General features: G+C 61.1%; 3 protein-coding genes across 12 annotated transcripts in view; 2 read left to right on the top strand and 1 right to left on the bottom strand.

Moving 5' to 3' along the window:
• The window catches only part of SIK3 (SIK family kinase 3), a 70,919-nt gene extending 69,037 nt beyond the window's left edge, over positions 1-1,882 (bottom strand). The window contains exon 1 of one of the 3 annotated variants that reach the window (XM_048328547.1): positions 1,755-1,882. The gene's annotated coding sequence lies outside the window, so the exon portion shown is untranslated. The remainder of the gene's footprint in view (positions 1-1,754) is intronic. The other 2 variants (XM_048328548.1, XM_048328546.1) reach the window with 2 other exon arrangements.
• PAFAH1B2 (platelet activating factor acetylhydrolase 1b catalytic subunit 2) lies at positions 1,403-10,109 on the top strand. Of its 2 annotated transcripts, none has more exons than XM_048328551.1 (6): positions 1,403-1,495; positions 3,894-3,981; positions 4,513-4,602; positions 5,420-5,536; positions 5,781-5,903; positions 6,467-10,109. In XM_048328551.1, the coding sequence occupies exons 2-6, from the start codon at positions 3,901-3,903 to the stop codon at positions 6,743-6,745; spliced, it is 690 nt and encodes a 229-aa protein (XP_048184508.1). In that variant the 5' UTR covers positions 1,403-1,495; positions 3,894-3,900; the 3' UTR covers positions 6,746-10,109. The 2 variants fall into 2 exon arrangements, with proteins under 2 accessions (XP_048184508.1, XP_048184507.1); XM_048328550.1 differs by lacking the exon at positions 1,403-1,495 and adding an exon at positions 2,728-2,828.
• Positions 10,110-11,137: 1,028 nt separating this feature from the next.
• Positions 11,138-18,153, top strand: SIDT2 (SID1 transmembrane family member 2). Of its 7 annotated transcripts, XM_048328693.1 has the most exons (28): positions 11,152-11,594; positions 11,780-11,901; positions 12,046-12,207; positions 12,316-12,361; positions 12,456-12,557; positions 12,635-12,718; positions 12,865-12,976; positions 13,065-13,130; positions 13,231-13,324; positions 13,454-13,509; positions 13,773-13,784; positions 13,923-13,994; positions 14,076-14,150; positions 14,342-14,404; positions 14,791-14,912; positions 14,991-15,064; positions 15,156-15,222; positions 15,356-15,429; positions 15,550-15,673; positions 15,772-15,889; positions 15,964-16,100; positions 16,178-16,286; positions 16,364-16,440; positions 16,547-16,593; positions 16,889-16,994; positions 17,101-17,211; positions 17,294-17,407; positions 17,498-18,153. In XM_048328693.1, exons 1-28 carry the CDS (start codon positions 11,370-11,372, stop codon positions 17,558-17,560), a joined length of 2,634 nt encoding a protein of 877 aa, XP_048184650.1. In that variant the 5' UTR covers positions 11,152-11,369; the 3' UTR covers positions 17,561-18,153. The 7 variants fall into 7 exon arrangements, with proteins under 7 accessions (XP_048184651.1, XP_048184652.1, XP_048184654.1 ...); XM_048328694.1 differs by lacking the exon at positions 13,773-13,784 and having other exon boundaries at positions 11,138-11,594; XM_048328695.1 differs by lacking the exon at positions 14,342-14,404 and having other exon boundaries at positions 11,138-11,594.
• Positions 18,154-18,285: the final 132 nt, after the last annotated feature.

The raw sequence follows: 18,285 nt of genomic DNA, 5'->3' as shown, positions 1-18,285 counted from the left end.
AGCTCCAAGCTATCCCAGCTCAGCCGAACAGATGGCAGTTGTTCCAGCACAGGTATTTCCCCAGGCTCGGGGAGCCCTCAGAGTTCGGAGGGACAGGGACTGGATCTCCTCCGTGCAGGGAACATGCTGCAGGTCAAACCCGCCGCTCCAGCCCCTCCCACACTGCAGAGCCCCCAGCACCTCACCATCCCACCAGAAAGGCGCTTCCTGAAGTCCACAACCCACCCTCAGTCACTCCAGGGCAGTAGGAATGAGTGTACGCTGCTATAAAGCAAAGCTTTCCAAGCTTAGTATCCCCTTCCATCATCCAAATCCAACGTGTAAAATCCAGCCTTGGCCCTGTAGACGTGGAACACAATTTCCAGACAAAATCTGTGTGCACACTCTGCCATTCTTCAGACAAAATCAACTATTCCCACGCAAAAGATGGTCTCTGCTTTGGTATTTTGCAAACCTCAGAGTCAGCACCACTGAGAAGAAACCTTGACCGGAGGAGGGAGTCTGGAAACAGGAACAGGAAAGCAACCTGGAGTTGGATCACTCCTTCTCCAGGAGTGATCTCCACTCAGAGGGGTCAGTCTCCTGCACTCGAAGCTCCTGAACCCATCAACCTGTTTCTCTCAGCAAGGCTGAGGTTTATCATGGGGAGAACAACAGCACAGAACACCTCAAGTGCAGGTTAAATTGTGGCATCGAGCACTTGCAGGCACAAAACAGCCATCAGGGCAGGCAAATACAGCCCAGCTCTGAAAAGAACTGTCCAGGAGGTGTTATAACTGATGTTTAAATAGCCCCTGAAATTAATTTCACTTTATTATCCGGGCAAAGAGCCAGAGCTCCAACAAACGAAGGCGATGGTAGGTTTCTCCTCGTGTTTCAAAACAATGTCACTCCTGAGACCGACAGAGGGGCAATCCCGGGAACTGACAGAGGGACAGTGCCTGAAATTGGCAGGGGGGCAATCCCTGAAAGTGACAGAAGGGCAACCCCAGAAAGCAACAGAGGGACAACCCTGGGAACTGACAGAGGGACAATCCCAGCCAACACAGTCCTCCCTCTGCAGCGCTTCCAAGGAGCCAGCACAGAGCCAAGAGCAGGGCAAGCGCAGGGGTTTGGTTAAGGCCTGCCTGCTGTCTTCCCATGCCAGCCCTGCTTCCAGCAGCTCTCCTCCTGCTGCAGCTCCCGGGAAGATCCCGGTGTAGCAGCACTGGTGCATGCAGCAGGACAAGCCCTCTCCGGGAGCTCGGTGTCACGGGCACGATCAGGAGTACAGCAGCGATACTGCCGTTCCTCACGGATCTCCTGCCGTGCTCCAGGGCTCGCCCGTGCCTGGATCCACCCGGATCTCCTGCCATCTTCCGGGGCTCACCTGGGAGCGCGCCCGTACCTGGATCCACCTGGATTCGCCGCTCCCTCGGGAGGCCCTTCCTCGCGCTATTCCCTGCGCTTCCTCACGGCCCTGAAGACTCGGCCACGATCAATTCTCACCGTTTCGGTAAGAAACGACCTGTTCCCCGCTTGCCCTCCGTGTCCCCCCCGGTACGCCGGGAGCATCCCCGGGTACCACGGGAGCATCCCCCCCGCTCCGCCTCCACGTTATCTCGGCGCCACGGGACCCGCGGGGACACCCGTGTCACCCGTGACAGCGGCCCCGCTCCCCGGCAGCGCCCGCTCGGGGGTGGCGAGGCTCGGGGCCGCTCCCCGCTCCCTCCCCGCTCACCGGGGCAGCGCCGCGACCCCCGCGGGGGACTCACCTTGGCGCGGGTCACCAGGTGCGTGGCGAGCTTCACCACGGCGAAGTTGCCCTTGCCGATGGTGCGCTCGATCTCGTAGTAGCCGATGCGGGCGGGCCCGGGGGGCCGCGGGGGCGGCGGGGCCGGGGAGAGCCGGGGGGCCGCGGGGGGAGCCCCCGCTCCGCCGCCTCCTCCCGCCGCAGCCGCCGCCGCCATCTTGTCGCGCGGAGCGAACCCCCCCGCGGGGCTGCGGCACCGCGTGAGCTCATCCGCGGGGGGGCGCCGGGGGGCGGGCGGCTGCCATGGCGACGGGGGCGGGGCCCTGACGTCACCGCGCGCGTCACGGAGCGCGGGCCGGGCACGGCGCCCCCTGGCGGCGGGCCGGGGGAGAGAGGCGCGCTGCGGGTTTGGGGAGAAACCCGCGGGAAATGGGAAACTTGCTGCTCGTGACGTCACGCCTCACCTCGGGAGGACAATGACGTTGCGGGGATGTAGAATGACGTCACAGAGAGGGGCCGCGGTGGGCGGTGGGTGCTGCAGATTTGGGGCGAAACCAGTGAGATATGGGAGAGGAGTCTGACGTCACTTCCCAGTGGGGATAGCTGAATGACGTCATGGCGAGGCTGCCCCATCTGGTGCCCCCCTGGGGCCAGGGAGCGGCTTCAGTTTTGGGGCAAAACCCACAGATAATGGGAAACGTGTGACATCACTCCTTGCGGGGACATCAGGGACCGCCCACATGCAGGTCACGCCTCATCGTGGCGGGAGAATGACGTCAGGGGTGGGAGAACGACGTCATGACGAGGAGCAGGAGGTGCTGCGGCTTTAGGGTGAAACCCGCGGTAAATAGGAAAAGGGTTCCTTGTGACGTCACTCCATCAGGGAGTGACTCCATCGCTCGCCACCGGGGCGGCATGACGTCACGGGAGCGGTGCAGTGACGTCACGGCGGAGGGGCGGGACTTCCGCGGGCGCGGGGCGGAAGCGGCGGCCGGGGCGCGCGCGGGGGAAGCGGAAGCGGAAGCGGCGCAGGCGCGGGGCCGAGCGGAGGGGACGCGCCCGCCATGGAGTCGCGGGGGAAGGAGCCGCAGCCGCCGTGAGTGCGGGGGGACCGCGGGGCGCGGCGGGGCCGGCCCGGGACACCGGCGCGGGGGGCGGGCGGCAGCGGGAGGGGGAAAGGGAGGGGGACGCGGTGGGAACCCGCCCTGCTCAGCCCAGCCCGCCGCGATGGGCGCGGGGCGCGGTGTGCGCCCACCGGGCTGCAGGCGGCGGCCGCGGGAAGCATCATCCCGCTGCTCGTCCCGCTGTAGATCCTTCGGGATCTGCAAAGATGGTGAAGGGCTGGAGCATCTCTTTGCTGGGGAGAGCTGGGAGCTGGGCCTGGTCAGTGTGAAGAAAGGAATAGTGGGAGGGATCCCATCAATCCGTACAAATATCTCCGAGGGGTGTCAGAGGATGGTGCCAGACTCTGCTGTGTGATGCCCAGCCACAGGACAAGGAGCAGTGGCCATAAACTGAAATGCGAATTCTGCCTCAGCATGGGGAAGAACTTCTTTCCACGGAGGGTGGCAGAGCACTGGAACAGCTGACCGGGGATGGGCCTGGATTCTCCCTCTCTGGGCCCATTCCAGACCCCCCTGGATGCATTTCTGTGTCACCTGCTCCAGGTGACCCTGCCTTGGCAGCGGAGTTGGACTGGATGATCTTCAGAGATCCCTCCCAACTCGTAGCGGTTCTGGGATTCTGGGATCAACCCCACCACGATGTGGTGCTCCCGGAGCCAGATTATCCACCTGGGCCGTGGAGCTCAGCAGCTGTGAGCTGGATCTCTGGGCTTATCCAGGGACTTATCCTCAGAGTCTCAGCGTTTGTTGCTGAGTTCATGAAGCCCTGCGTGGCTCAGGTGTGGGTCTGCAGAGCATCCTCGGAGCTGTGCTTTGTTCTCCGTGCCGGGATGTCCGTCAGCGCCTGGCTCCAGGGGAATGTCTGGTGCAGAGTCACTCTGGCGTGGAGCAACATCCGTGTTGTTGTTGTTGTCATCCAGCTGTCAGCACCCACAGGAATAAGGCAGGAATTGTGCAGGGGATTCCCGCAGCCTTTTCCCAGCCCTGGCACTGCGGGAGCTGCTGGAAGCAGTGGGTGTGAGCTGTTCTTTCCACAGGAACAGAATGGCCATGGGGGACTCCAACCCGGCAGCAGTCCCACACGCTGCTGAGGACATTCAGGGCGATGACAGGTGGATGTCACAGGTAAGGCTGGCAGGTGGATCCTCGGTACTGGGGGGATGTTGGGCCAGTGCTGCCCAGGCCACGATTGGGACCCCGAGGTCACAACAGCCTGGAGCTCGTGGCTGTCACACCTGCGTGTCCTGTCGTGATGGAGCAAAGGAAGAGGGGTCTGGAGCCTCTCTCTAATGAGGAGTGCCTGCAGGAGCTGGGCCAGGTTAGTCCAGACAAGACTGAAAGGGGATCCCATGAATCCATACAAATGTCTCCAAGGGGTGTCAGAGGATGGGCCAGACTCTGTTCAGTGATGCTCAGTAACAGGATGAGGAGCAATGGCCATAAACTAAACCATGCCAAGTTTCATCCAACCCGGGATCCTCCTGGGGGTTTTGGAGTTGGGAGCAGTGTCCAGCAGCTCAGGGGTTAATGCAGGCAAGGGTGCTGGAGGGCATGGCAGCAGGGGAAACTGGTTGGGCAGCTGTCCCTGTCCTGCAGCAGGGATGGATGCCCAGGAGGAATTGTCACCTGGAGCTCACTTGCTGCTCTCTTTAACAGCACAATCGGTTTGTCCTGGACTGCAAGGACAAGGAGCCCGACGTGCTCTTCGTGGGGGACTCCATGGTGCAGTTGCTACAGCAGTATGAGGTAGGGATCGAGGAGGGGAGGGGTGGATTAGAGCAATGGGAGCATCTCTCTCTAACCCAGTAGCTGCTGATCACGTGTAGCACTGATGATTTCCATTGTTCCCGTTTTCACTGCCGTCTCCTGAGGCATTCCTGCCCTGCTTCCTGAACTCCCCGTTGCCTGGACACTGCTTTACCTTGCTGCTCTTGCCTCCCTCTCTGAGGCCACCACCAACTGCCTCCATTTTGGCACACATGCACAGCCCCTCGGCTCTCAGATTCCAGCCTCCTGAGGGCCATCGAATTCCCTCTGGTTGTACTGGCGTGGCCAGAACACACTTAGCCCTGTAGAATTCAGGGTGCCAGAAGCATTGATCCACTGGTTCTTCCCTAAAACTCTGGAGGGAAAGAAGAGTTCTGTTCTGCCATGGTGGCAGCTGACTTGTTTTGTTCTGCAAGAGCTGCTTTCCTTTGTTCTAGTTTTGTTACCTGGGGATGAGAAGGATTTAATCAGGTCATAGATTCCTTCTTCAAAGGCACAGTGCCTTAGGAACACCGTGATCTGCAATAGATCAGCACTCTGGGGCTCTGATGAGTTCAGCAAATCACTGCTCCGGAGATCTTTCCTTCCTTTGTGCCAGGTCTGAGGGCTTGAACATCAGCAGCTCCATCTCTTCTGATTCCAAATAAAACCTCATCCCTTGTCTAAATTCCCTTTGTGGAGTGAGTTTTCAGAGCAGGGCTCGTGGCTCTCTCAGTGACCTTGAGGACACCGTGTGGTGTCTTTGCCTCGCAGCCAGGATGCTGCTCTAAAACAGCACCTTGATTTCTGCTTGCAGATCTGGCGAGAGCTCTTCTCACCGCTCCATGCACTGAATTTTGGGATTGGTGGAGACACCACGGGACATGTTCTATGGAGACTGAAGAACGGTGAACTGGAGAACATTAAGCCCAAGGTACGAGCTGCAGAGTTCGTGAGGATATCCAGGTGCACGGTGAAGGACACCTGCAGCTGCAGGCCTGGCACAAGTGCCTTCCCTCTGAGAGCAGTGAGCACTGCCAGCCCCGGGGCTGAACTCTTCAGCCCAACTCTCCCTGCAGTTCTCTGGCCACAGATGATGTTTACGCAGAGATTTCAGGGTCATCAGCCCTGTTACCACTTGTTCTGGAAAAACTGCAAACATTTTTTTCTCCTTGCAGGTCATTGTTGTTTGGGTTGGAACAAATAACCATGAAAACACAGCAGAAGAAGTCGCAGGGGGAATCGAGGCCATCGTGCGCCTGATAAACACCCAGCAGCCACAGGCCAAAGTGATCGTGCTGGTACGTCCCTGCTCCCTGGGCTGTGCCTCTGCCTTACTGGGAGTCACTGGTCGGTGCTGAGAGGGCAGTCCCTTGATCTGTCCTCTGTTTTGTGCCTCCCCTCACTGGCTTGGCTTTGCAAGAGCCCTCCTTTGGCCCCTCCAAAGCTGGGTGGACTCATTCCCAGTAACTATCTCACTTATTAATGTTGCTGAGGAAGTCCTGTGAGGGGAAAATAGGTGCCCAAATCCCAGCTGGCATTGGGAATCCTAGTTGGCTTCCTTGTCCTAAGGAAGCTGCTGCTTGTCTAGCTGAGGAGCTGAAAGTGTATGGAAAGAGCTCAGGCTGATACATTTAAAAAATAAAATAAAGCAGTTTCCCTGCCAGTCAATGCTCGTAGCTCATCTGGCTCCTTCACTTGCATTTCACATTAGGCCTGAACGGACAAACTCTGATTCAAAGAATGAGTTCCTCTTGTCACAGACATCCTAAACCTTGACAGGCAGCCCGAATTGGAAGGGAAGGGAGGGCTCCTGATAACATCAGAGTCACACAAAGCTCTTTTCTGCCTCCTCTTGTGCCAGGGCCTGCTACCTCGTGGAGAGAAGCCAAACCCGCTGCGGCAGAAGAACGCCATGGTGAACCATCTGCTCAAAGCCTCGCTCCCCAAACTGCCCAACGTGCAGCTGCTGGACGTGGACGTGGGCTTCGTGCACTCGGATGGCACCATCTCCTACCACGACATGTTCGACTTCCTGCACCTGACGGGCGGGGGCTATGCCAAGGTCTGCAAGCCCCTCCATGAACTGATCATGCAGCTGCTGGAGGAGACCCCCGAGGAGAAACGAGCTGCCCTGGCCTGAGTCGCTGCTGTCAGCGTGGAGAGCATCATCCAGCCCATCAGATCAGTTCTGTCACTGGCACTACAGAATCCTTCTTTCTTAAAGCACTTTCCATTGTAGAATGTTACCGGATGTCCGTACCTAGTGTTTTGAGGGGGAAGGCTCATGTTTAACTGGTCTTGTACATACGAGGGCCGGCTGGGTTGGTTTTATTGCAGGAGGAAATTAGCTGAAGAGTTTTACTTTTAAACCATTCCTCATTTAAAACGAGAACAGGACTGTCACTCTGTGCCCCTCTCATGTCTTGTTGCTCTGTGGTTGTCCTAGACCCCTTGTAGCCTGTCCGACAGCCCGCTCCTGGCTCACCGTTCCTGGCTGCAGCCATCGTGCTCTGTGTATTTGCCTGGGAACAAGAATCACATTCCACTTGCAAAAGCCAGAACAGATGCATTTTTCCAAACTCGGTTCCACCTTTTAGGCGGTTTTGGTTTGTTTTTTTTGTTTTGTTTTTTTTTTTTTTTTGTTTGTTTTGTTTGGGGTTTTTTTTTGGTTGTTTGTTTGTTGTTTGTTTTTTTACTGGGGGGGGTTAAATGACACGTGTTGCTTTCTCACTCCTTTCCTGAAGCAGCTTGAAACTGGAATTCAGAAATTTAAAGAAGCAAACAGTTACCTGAACTCGTGTAACACTCCCCAGTGCTTGTCTTGTGCTCGTTTCCCCAGTCCTGCTAGCGGGGGCACCTTCCCTCCCACGCAGCTCTCCTGGGAACGCTCCCGTTTGGGTGCTGCTGCTGGCCCCTGCTCCTGCTGCCCGTGATGTTGCTGGCTTTTAGCAGTTGCTCAGTGTAGGATTTTAATGATCCAGTAATTAGCAGTCTCGCTCCTCTGGAACTGACAGACATCCCTCTGAGGTGCCCAGGCTCTTGGCAGTTTTTTTTTCTATTTTTTTATTAAGTATGACTGTTACATCCTTTTTTTCTAAAGCAAACCCACATGAAGAGCCCCTGGCTGCAAGGCCTAAATCACTCTGAAGCTTTACAGATCCCAAGGTGTATATTTCCTTATCACTACTGGTTTACTTGTATAAACATTTGAGCAACTACAGCCTCTTAGAGTAAGAAGTGAAGGCGTAGCTTCTCCTGCCCTGGACGCTGCTCCTCACCTCTAGCAAGGCAGCCAGAGGGGCAGGTGCCCTCCTAAAGGGCTGTGGCTCAGTGGGTTTTGGTTTGGTTTGTAGGTCAGACGGCTGGTTGTAGTGGAACAACTTTTCATTTAAAACTGATAGCTTCTCTTCCAGAAAGAAATGGTTTGGACCTGAGAAGCAGAGCCCTAGATGAATTGATAACTTGCAGATAACCTGTTTTAAACCAAGTCTGTTCCTCCCTGCCTTACCTGCTGGAGCTGGAGCTCAGTGGTGCCACGCTGGGTTTGTGCTTCCCGCGGGATTCCAGGCGGGTAAACCTGGGAGGAACGGAGAGCTCCACTCCGTGCTCCAAGGGAGGGGTGTTCAGGTGTCAGGTGGCTTTGCTGGAGCCCATAGGTACTGTACATAGTCTGTCTGCCCTTTGCTGCAGCCAAGGGGCTGGTGTGTAACTCTGACCTAGCGTTGAGGAATCCCCTAATGTCCCACCTCATCCCCCTCCTCCTGTAGATTTGATCATAGCAGGATTCCTGCCTGGATTGCATGCATAGTGTGTGTTTTGTTTCCAGTATATGTGATCTACACACAGATGAAGGAAAGGTGAAGCGTTCCCCTGGCCAGGATCAGAAGCAGGGAGTTGCAGAGTGCCATGGGAGAGGAGGGATCCCGTTCTACCCCCATGATCCAGACCAGGGGTGCTGCTCCCTGAAGCTCCACGGCCTTGCAGGGCAGGCTTTGAGGGAACACTGCTCACGCTTCCCATAAGGTTCTGACTGGAAAAATTGGGAAAGGGCAAGTGGAAAATCAGATGTTAAAAGTATACTGCAGTGGAGAATTCCTGGGGAAGGGCTTATCCCATCCCAAGCCCTCCCAGGGAGCCAGCATAAACCCCATTCTTGCCCCCTGAGAGCTTTCCATCTCCAGGCTTGCGAGAAAAGGCTGTGTGCTAGTTTAATCTCTGCACCCCTGCTTCCCTCCCTCCCTGCTGCTGCTGCTGCTGCATTTGGCTGAAGAGACGCTAACCAGGAATGTCCTCTCCAGTAAAGCTCCCACTTCGCTCGGCACCCTGTGCTCGCTGTGAGCCAGCCCTGTTGGCAGGGTGCCGAGTGGACCGGGGAATTTGGCAGGCTCTGGAGAGGCTCTGCTGGCTCTGATTAGGCTTGGCTTGCTGAGGTGCCACACTCTGTGCTGGTTCAGTGCTCTTGGCTCTGCTTGTCGCCGCCTGGCAGGAAACTGCCCTGCTCACCTGAGAGGTGTTGTGGGCAAGAGGAGTTCTGCCTCCTGCTCACCTAGTGCTGAAATCCGCGTGCCTCCTGTGAGAAAACTTCAATTCCAGCTCTGGATGTCCCTTGGGACGGGGCTGGGCTGGAGCTGTGGCCTCCTCTGAGTGAGCGTGTCCAGTTTCGTGTTTATGCAGCAGAGAGGAAAACAAACAAAAGATGTGAAATGGCAGAGTCTTGTGAGGTGCCGGGGGAGGGTGAGGCAGGAGCGGGGAGGCCCCCGTACCTCCCCTCACTGTCCACCCGCTGCCCCAAGCCTTCCCCAGGACACAACCATTGTGATTCTGCTTTGGCAAAAATGCATCGGCTGGTAGAAGTCACTGTTAGTGCATATTTCGATATAAATGTCAATGTTTCACCCACCGTGTCGCAGCCTGTGTGTGTGTGTGTGTGTGTGCCCAGCCGTCTCCTGCCCTGTCTCGGTCACTCCTGGAAGTCTCCACGGGGCCGGGCAGGTGCTGCCAAACCTCCCAGTGCGGGTCCTCCCCGGCTCTGGGAGTTGTGCTCACCCAGATCCTTTGCTCCTCGTTTAATTCCTGCTTTCCCCACTCCGTTTGGGGCTGGTTTAGTCTGTTTGTCCTCCTTTCCCCGTGCAGATCTGGGTGCTGCACCCAAACCTGTGAGCACGGTGCTGCAGGTGAAGGGAACTGGTTTATTTTGGCCCTCGACAGGACATTGGCTTGTATTTGATTCCCAAGTGATTTATCTCTAATGGCCCTGGAACAAAGAGGGAGTGCACATCCCCACGCAATCCCGCTCACAGCCATCCCACAAGAGGCGACTCGAGTTCCATCAGAGCTGAGGAGTCGGTCGGAATTCTGCTTCTCTTCCCACATGTCTGTCCCTGAGGTTGTCCCATCTGCCGCCAGCGTCACCACCTGCACCTGGAAACAACGGGCAGACTGTCCAAACTGTGGGATCCTCAGGGACAGGAGGGCCCGGAGAAATAAAGTGCACAATAGCAGCAGTGCCTTGTCTCGTGGCATTTGTCCCGTGGAGCAGAGCAGGATGCCAGCGGCAGCGGTCCTGGATGTCACAGCCAGCCCAGGAAGTGGCTCTGAGTGAGGTGACACGGGGCTGAGCCCCTCAGAGGGGGATTTAGAATCAGAACCCCCAACTGCAGGCAAATAAAATGCGATATGAAAGCCACAGAGCTGTTGGAGAGAGGCCTGGAAGCCAGAGGCTTGGCAACAGCTGGGATGGGGGGTGCTTTGGGAGACACACCATAAATGCAGTGTGGCATCACTCCGGCTTCCCCCAAGCACGGGAAAACTCCCAAGTTACTTTGAATTATTCCATCTCTGGTGGTGACGGGTGCTACAAACAGGAGAGGCCGCAGGAACCCCGGTGGCAATCCAGAGAGCAGCAGGAGAAAGGGATGGGGCAGAGCCATTGCCTGACAGGATTCTTCCGTGTTCTCATGGACTTTGGGGGCAGGCAGGCTGGGCAAGGGGTTTGGGTGGGTGTCCAGAGTGCTACATGGCACCGGGGCTTCCCTGTGGGGCAGGGACTCCATATGGGGTCTCCTATGGAGCAGGGGCTCCCCTATGGGGTACTACATAGGACAAGGCTCCCCTATAGGGTTCTATAGGGTGGGAGCTGCCCCATAGACCAGAGCTTTTCCTGTGGGGTTCTGCAGGGAACTGGGCTTCCTGTACAGGATCCCATAAGGAGCAGGGGCTCCCCTTCGGAGCCGGGGTCCTATATGGGCTTGGGGCTCCCCTATAGAGCAGGGCTTCCCCTGTGGGGTCCCATATAGAGCAGAGCTCCCTTATGGGGTTTTATACGGGACGGGGGCTCCCCTACAGAGCAGGGCTTCCCCCTGTGCGGTCCCCTGTGGAGATATAAATGTCAATGCGGGGTCGCGCACGGGGCTCGGTGCCCCGGGGCGGGGGTCCCGGTCGCGCCGCTCCCCCGGGCTCGGGCCGGTCCCCCCGCCCCGCCCGCCGCGTCACTTCCCCGGCCGGGCCCTCGGCGTGCGACGGGCCTGACGTCACCGCCGGTCCGTGTTTACCGCGGTGCGGAACGGGAAGGGGAGAGGGACCGGGATCGGCAGCGGGATCGGCACCGGCAGCGGCTCCGCGCCCCCAGCAGCGCCCGCACGGCCCGGCCATGGGGCAGCGCGCCCCGGCGGAGCGCCCCGGCTGAGCGCCCCATCCCGCCCCGTGCCGACCCGTCCCGTCCGTGCCGTCCAGCCCCGCGGACCTTGGCCGGGGATGCTGGCGGGATGTCGGGCGCCGGGGCGGCCGCGCTGGCCTGGGCGCTGCTGGCCGGGGCACTGCTGTCCCCGCCGCCCGTCCGGCCCCAGCTCCAGCCCCAGCTCCAGCCCCAGCCGCGCAGGGACCGCGACGTGCAGGAAAAGGAAGCGCAGTTCAACACCACCTACATCGACTGGGTGGACGCCAACCTGCTCAACATCTACGCCTTCAACCACAGCGTCCGGAGGAACAGGGTGAGTCGGGGTGGTCACCACCGCCACGTCCCCCGCGGGCTGACCTTCCGCAGGGCTGCCGGGGCTGTGGGGTGCACGGGGCACGGCAGCCTCTGCCACGGCGGCCGAGCAAAGTCCAGCCTTCGGTTCGAGCTGCCGCGGCCCGACCTGCCCGGCCAACGCCTCACCTGCCCCTGTTCCCGCAGACCGAGGGCGTGCGGGTATCGGTCAACGTCCTCTCGGACCACAAGGACCGGCCCGTCCTCTTCGTGGTGAGGCAGAAGGAGGCGGTGGTCTCCTTCCAGGTGCCGCTCATCCTCCGGGGCCTGTGAGTACCAGCAGGGCAGGCAGGGATTCCCCGTGCAGGGATGTCCCATGTAGGGATGTCCCCTGCAGGGATTCCCCAGGCTGGGATGCCCCAGGCAGGGGTCCCCAGCAGGGTCGGTGGGCGCACACGGCTCTCCCTGCGCAGGTACCAGCGGAAATACGCGTACCAGGAGGTGAGCCGCACGCTCTGCCAGCCGCAGACCAAGGCCGAGGTGGAGACCCAGCACTTCTACGTGGATGTCTCCACGCTCTCCCTCAACACTTCCTACCAGCTGCGGGTCACCCGCGTGGAGAATTTTGTGCTGCGGTGAGGGGAGCCCCGTGCCCCGCTCCCGCTCCCTGCCTGCTGCCTGTGGGGGCTGCGGGGGCTGTGGGCTCCCCTCGCCACCCATCGCCTTTCCCGTGCTCTCTGCAGGACCAATGAAAGGTTCAGCTTCAACGCCACGGCCGCCCAGCCACAGGTGAGGGCAGCTGGCATGGCGTGGCACGGGAGGGGAATGCACCCAGGAGGGGAGTGTGGCCACCGTGGCACCAACAGGCCCTTTCTCCCCACAGTACTTCAAGTATGAGTTCCCTGAGGAGGTGGACTCAGTGATTGTGAAGGTGACCTCGGCCATGGCCTTCCCCTGCTCCGTCATCTCCATCCAGGACATCCTGGTAGGTCTGGGCAGTGGGTCTCCTCTCTGGGTGACCCGTGGTGCCTGGTGGGGCTGACGGCCCCTCTGCCCCCGCAGTGCCCCGTCTACGACCTGGACAACAACGTGGCCTTCATCGGGATGTACCAGACCATGACGAAGAAGGCGGCCATCACGGTGCAGGTGGGCACAGGGCTGAGCCGCTCCCGGTCCCTGCCTGGTGCTGCCAGGTACCGCTGGCTACCAGAGCCCACAAGGATATCCCTGGGATAACCTCTGGCATGGGAGATCCCCTGCTGGGCTCTGCTGACCCCCGTCTCTTGCTGCAGAAGAAGGATTTCCCCAGCCATAGCTTCTATGTGGTGGTGGTGGTGAAGACGGAGGACGAGGTGTGCGGGGGGCCTCTGCCCTACTACCCCCTCTCCAAGGGTGCCTCTCCAGGTTTGCAGCGGGGCTGCCACCATGGGCTGTGTGTGGGGACAAGCTGGGGACAGGACAAAGAGCTGAGCCCTGTCCCTGCCTTCTTCAGATGAACCCGTGGATCAGCACAACCGGCAGAAGACACTGGAGGTGATGGTGTCACCTGCCATAACCTGTGAGTCCGGGAGGGGCTGGGGGTGCTGGGCTCTGCAGGGACCCGTGGCAGGTCCCCCGAGGTGCCACCCCTGCTGAGAGCCTGTCCTGGCTCTGCACAGCCGAGGCCTACGTGCGCAGTGTGCTCTTCTGTCTCGGCATCTTCCTCTCCTTCTACGTCCTCACGCTGCTCATCGCCTGCTGGGAGAGCTGCCGGTGAGTGCCCGGGTGTCGCTGCCCCTCTGGGTGCTGAGCCCGTGGGCACAACCCTGGTGGGGGCCCTCGGGCTGTGTCCCCTCGCCCCAGCAGTGGCACAAACAGGCTGACAGCTGTTTCCCTCTGCAGGCAGCACAAGAGGAAGGGGCTCTTGGCAGCCATGGATTCGCCCAACCTGGACACAGGTGAGGGCTAGAGGCAGCAGCCAGCAGCACGGAGGGGTCTGCCTGGGGAATTCCTGGTTATTCTGCCCTCTTGAGCCTGTGCCAAAGCCTCTGACTCTGCAGGAGTTCCCCACTGTCCCCCTGAGTCCCTGGGGACAAATCCCAGTGTCAGGGGGACAGGGAAGTCCCAGACTTCCCTGCTGTGGGGCTGGCAGGGCTGTGCTGGGGCTTTGCATCTCACTAGGTCTGTCTCTTTCTTCCCGTGACTTTCCGGGGACTCCCAGCATCACTCCTGGGTAGGTGCCAGCTCTGTCCTTGGCTCTGAACTTGCCCCATGCCAGGGCAGGGTGCTGGGAGCTGCTTTGTGTCCAAGGGCCGTGCAGCCCAGGGACAGGGGTGCCACCAAGGGTGACAGGAACCCTCCTGTCCCACAGGTCACTCACGCAGCATCCCTGACTCCTTCCTGAACCATGGCCCCTACGACAGCTACGGCTACGGCTCCTTTGGTGAGTGCCATGCACTGTCCCCCGTCCCTCACCCCCTGCCCATGGGCTGTGCCCACCCTCTGCCTGTCCTTGTCCTTGCAGGGAATGGCTCCTCCAGCAGCACCGAGGGCATCACGGACAGCCTGGGCTCGGCAGAAGTCTCCTACAATTACGTGGGTGAGTTGTGGGGCCACTGGTGTGGCCGCAGCCCTGCGGAGCCTCGTGCCCGGTGGCATCCTGGCTCTGCCCCCTCCATCTCCGGGAAGGGTCCTGGGGCTGCCGGCCCCTCCGTGCAGCCCCCAGCGGGGTCTCCATCAGTGACACAGCTCAGGGAGCTCTGCTCCAGTAACTCTGGCTTTCCTTTGAAGGGCAGGAGCAGTTCAAGCGGCGCACGCCCTCCACCCCGATGAGGCCGCTGAGCATTGCCATGGGTAGATGCTGGTACCGGGCAGGGTCGGGCCAATTGGGGTGAAATCTGCCCAGCCCAGGCTTGTGCCCAGGGCACAGAGCACCCCGCTCCCCTCCCTCAGAGCAAGGGCAGCACCTGAGGGGCTGCAGAGCAGGACATTGTCCACCCGGCTCTTGGTGGTCCCCGATGTGGCAGAGCCCCGGGTCCCAGGCACGGGGCAACGCTTGCCTGCATGGGCACAGCCACCACCTGTCCCCGGGGCAGGGCCGTAGGGAGCTGAGGTGTGTCCCCGGTGTGAGTCGGCAGGGAGGCAGCCCAGTGATTAATTGGGGATGATTGGGGTCCTGCGGGGTGGGCACCGAGGCGGGTGGCCCAGGGGCTCTGCTGACGGCCCCGGCTCGGCCGCAGGGGAGCGGTCACTGGAGAACGTGGCCGGCCGGCCGCGCATGGACTCGCTCAGCTCCATTGAGGAGGACGACTACGACACGCTGGCCGACATTGACTACGACAAGAATGTCATCCGCACCAAGGTGTGTCCCTGCCCGGCCCCCAGCCCTGCCAGCTGCTCCTTGCTGGCCCGGCGAGCCCCTGACCCCCTGTCCTTCCAGCAATACCTGTGCGTGGCTGACCTGGCGCGCAAGGACAAGCGGGTGCTGCGCAAGAAGTACCAGATCTACTTCTGGTGAGTGGGAGGCAATGGGGAGGGGGCACCAAGCAGTGTCCCAGCCTGGGGCGCACAGCAGGGACCCCCTGACATCCCTGCTGTCTCCCAGGAACATCGCCACCATTGCTGTCTTCTACGCCCTCCCCGTCGTCCAGCTCGTCATCACCTACCAGACGGTGAGTGGGGCCAGGGCAGCAGTGAGGGGGGCTCCTGGGAGCTTGGGGGACTGCAGGCCGAAACCCCACTCCCCAACATGATGGGGACAACCCTGGGAGTCCCCTGTGTCCCTCACCCTGCTCGTGCCCACAGGTGGTGAATGTCACTGGCAACCAGGACATCTGCTACTACAACTTCTTGTGCGCCCACCCCCTGGGGAACCTCAGGTGGGTTGGGGGGACAGTGGAGGGTGGCTGGGGGTCCCCTGTGCCCAGGGCTGGGCTGCAGCGGGACCCTGGGGAGGGAGGCGGGTCCGCAGCACCCACACCGGGGCTTGCCCCTCGCAGCGCTTTCAACAACATCCTCAGCAACCTGGGCTACGTCCTGCTGGGTTTGCTCTTCCTGCTGATCATCCTGCAGCGCGAGATCAACTACAACCGCGCGCTCCTGCGCAACGACGCCCACGCCCTGGTAAGGGACACGGCTGCCTGAGGAGCTCGGGCTGCCTGGCGGGGCTCAGCCTCCTGGGACCCCCCACTGCCCCTCCGTCCCTTCCCTCCGCCCCGCAGGAGTGCGGCATCCCCAAGCACTTCGGGCTCTTCTACGCCATGGGCACCGCCCTCATGATGGAGGGGCTGCTCAGCGCCTGCTACCACGTCTGCCCCAACTACACCAACTTCCAGTTCGGTGAGTGCCCCCCCGGCTCACCACCGCCCACACCGGGGCCACCCACGCCCCTCTCACCGCTGTGCCCCCCACAGACACGTCCTTCATGTACATGATCGCGGGGCTCTGCATGCTGAAGCTCTACCAGAAGCGCCATCCGGACATCAATGCCAGCGCCTACAGCGCCTACGCCTGCCTGGCCCTCGTCATCTTCTTCTCCGTGGTGGGCGTGGTGAGTATGGTGGGCACTGAGGGAGGGGGACTGGTGGCCCCCCACAGTTCACTGCCCGCCCCCCGCTCGCCCTGCAGGTCTTTGGGAAGGGGAACACGGCCTTCTGGATCGTCTTCTCCGTTATCCACATCGTGGCCACGCTGCTGCTGAGCACCCAGCTGTACTACATGGGGCGCTGGAAGCTGGGTGAGGGGGGGCACTGTGAGCGAGGGGGGTGGGGGCAGTGTGGTGGCCCTCCGGTGTCACATCCCCTGTCCCTGCAGACTCGGGCATCCTGCGCAGGATCCTGCACGTGCTGTACACGGACTGCGTCCGGCAGTGCAGCGGGCCCATGTACGTGGTGAGTGCTGGCACCAGGGCCCCCGGCTCTGTGGAGACCCTCCCTGGCAGCCCCCCCCCCCAGAGCAGCTGCCCGCCACCCCTCACAGCCCCCTCGCCCTTTGCAGGACCGAATGGTGCTCCTGGTCATGGGAAACATCATCAACTGGTCGCTGTGAGTGCAGAGCTGGCCACGTGCCAGATCCCACCCCGCTGCTCCCTATCCCTGCTGCCGCCCCCACCCCGCTCCTGCGGCACTGCCGTCCCTCCGCGGGGCTGGGCTGAGGACAGGCAGCTCGTGGCAGCTGTGAGCCCAGCATGACAGGTCCCCCTGCAGCTGTGGCACCCTGGAGTCCCCACACTCTGCCTGATCTCCCGGGGGCTGCAGACACGCGCTTGGGGGACAGCGGGCATGGCAGGGGGACCCCCAGGCTGACCCCACTGCCAGGCTGACCCCACTGCCTCCCCAGAGCTGCCTACGGCCTCATTGTCCGCCCCAATGACTTCGCTTCCTACCTGCTGGCCATCGGCATCTGCAACCTCCTCCTCTACTTCGCCTTCTACATTATCATGAAGGTGGGAGTCGAGCCCCCGGCCCCCGCAGGCCCAGCAGGGAGGGCAGGGCAGGGATGGGCTCTGCTGCCAGCTCCTGCCTACACATTGATCCCGGCCTCTCCCGCAGCTCCGCAGCGGCGAGCGCATCAAGCTCATCCCCCTGCTCTGCATCATCAGCACCTCTGTGGTCTGGGGCTTTGCCCTCTTCTTCTTCTTCCAGGGGCTCAGCACCTGGCAGGTGAGCAGGAGGGTGGCACGGGCAGAGGGGTGGACAGGGTGGCCATGGGCAGGCACAGTGACGCTGGCCCTGTGCCTGGCAGAAAACGCCAGCTGAATCCCGGGAGCACAACCGTGACTGCATCCTGCTCGACTTCTTTGACGACCACGACATCTGGCATTTCCTCTCCTCCATTGCCATGTTCGGCTCCTTCCTGGTAGGTGCTGGTCCCACCAGCGCAGCAGCCACTGTCCCCAGTTCCCCAGCTCACCAGGGCCCTGCTCCCCTCACTCTCCTCGCTCCACAGGTGCTGCTGACGCTGGACGATGACCTGGACTGTGTCCAGCGGGACAAGATCTACGTCTTCTAGGAGCCTGCAGCCACCTGCTGCCCTGGGACTGTGCCAAATGCCCGGCTGCAGCCTGGGGAGGGGGAACCACCCCTGGGGAGGGATGTCTGTGCTGCAGGTCTTGCCAGCCACTCCGTCCCCCTCCCCACACAGCCCGGGGGTCCTGGTTTGCCTCCTCCCTGTCAGCCGGGTCCCTCCAGGAGCTTTGTGCCCATCCCTGGGCCCGTCATAGCCAAAAACGGGGCTGGGGGGCCACCGGAGCATCCGTCCTCGGTGGCAAGTGACACTGGAAAAGGGACTGCTGCTGCTGGTCCGTGTCCGTGTGCCTGTGGGCACGGGGGGGGAATTGGGGCGAGCGCCGTGCCAGCAGCCCCGTGGCCCCCTGAGCACGTGGGTGTGGGTCTCTCTTCAGTGCCTGAGTCGAGTGGGTGGGAGGTGGGGGTGCGTGGGGCCAGCACGGTGGTGGCAGTGGCCGGAGAGGCCCCACTCGTGTCTCCTCCAGCGTCCGGGGGGGTGGCCGCAGTGGGCCCCCGTCGCCGCTCCCCACCAAGGTGCCGCGTTCCCCGCGCGTGGATCTGCTGGGAAGGGACTCGCATTAAAGTGTCTGCACTTTGCCTGTGCCTGCTGCCGCCTGCCAGGGGTCCCGTGGGGCAGCTGCCACCGGCTGTCAGCCAGGCCCTGCTGTGGCGCTGGTTCCTTCTCCCCACGGGATTTTGGGAGATGGGCTGGAAAATGCTGCCCTGGAG

Source organism: Corvus hawaiiensis, chromosome 25 (assembly GCF_020740725.1).
Source record: "Corvus hawaiiensis isolate bCorHaw1 chromosome 25, bCorHaw1.pri.cur, whole genome shotgun sequence".
Taxonomy (NCBI): domain Eukaryota; kingdom Metazoa; phylum Chordata; class Aves; order Passeriformes; family Corvidae; genus Corvus; species Corvus hawaiiensis.
Note: the sequence above shows the minus strand (reverse complement) of the source record. Positions and strands in the feature narration are given on the sequence as shown.

Coding starts and splice junctions, on each gene's coding strand:
- PAFAH1B2 (XM_048328550.1), top strand. CDS start 2,797: ATGGAGTCGCGGGGGAAGGAGCCGCAGCCGCC. Junction 4,603..5,419: donor AGTTGCTACAGCAGTATGAG/GTAGGGATCGAG, acceptor TTCTGCTTGCAG/ATCTGGCGAGAGCTCTTCTC. Junction 5,537..5,780: donor TGGAGAACATTAAGCCCAAG/GTACGAGCTGCA, acceptor TTCTCCTTGCAG/GTCATTGTTGTTTGGGTTGG.
- SIDT2 (XM_048328693.1), top strand. CDS start 11,370: ATGTCGGGCGCCGGGGCGGCCGCGCTGGCCTGGGCGCTGCTGGCCGGG. Junction 12,362..12,455: donor CCACGGCCGCCCAGCCACAG/GTGAGGGCAGCT, acceptor TTCTCCCCACAG/TACTTCAAGTATGAGTTCCC. Junction 15,890..15,963: donor CTACACCAACTTCCAGTTCG/GTGAGTGCCCCC, acceptor TGCCCCCCACAG/ACACGTCCTTCATGTACATG.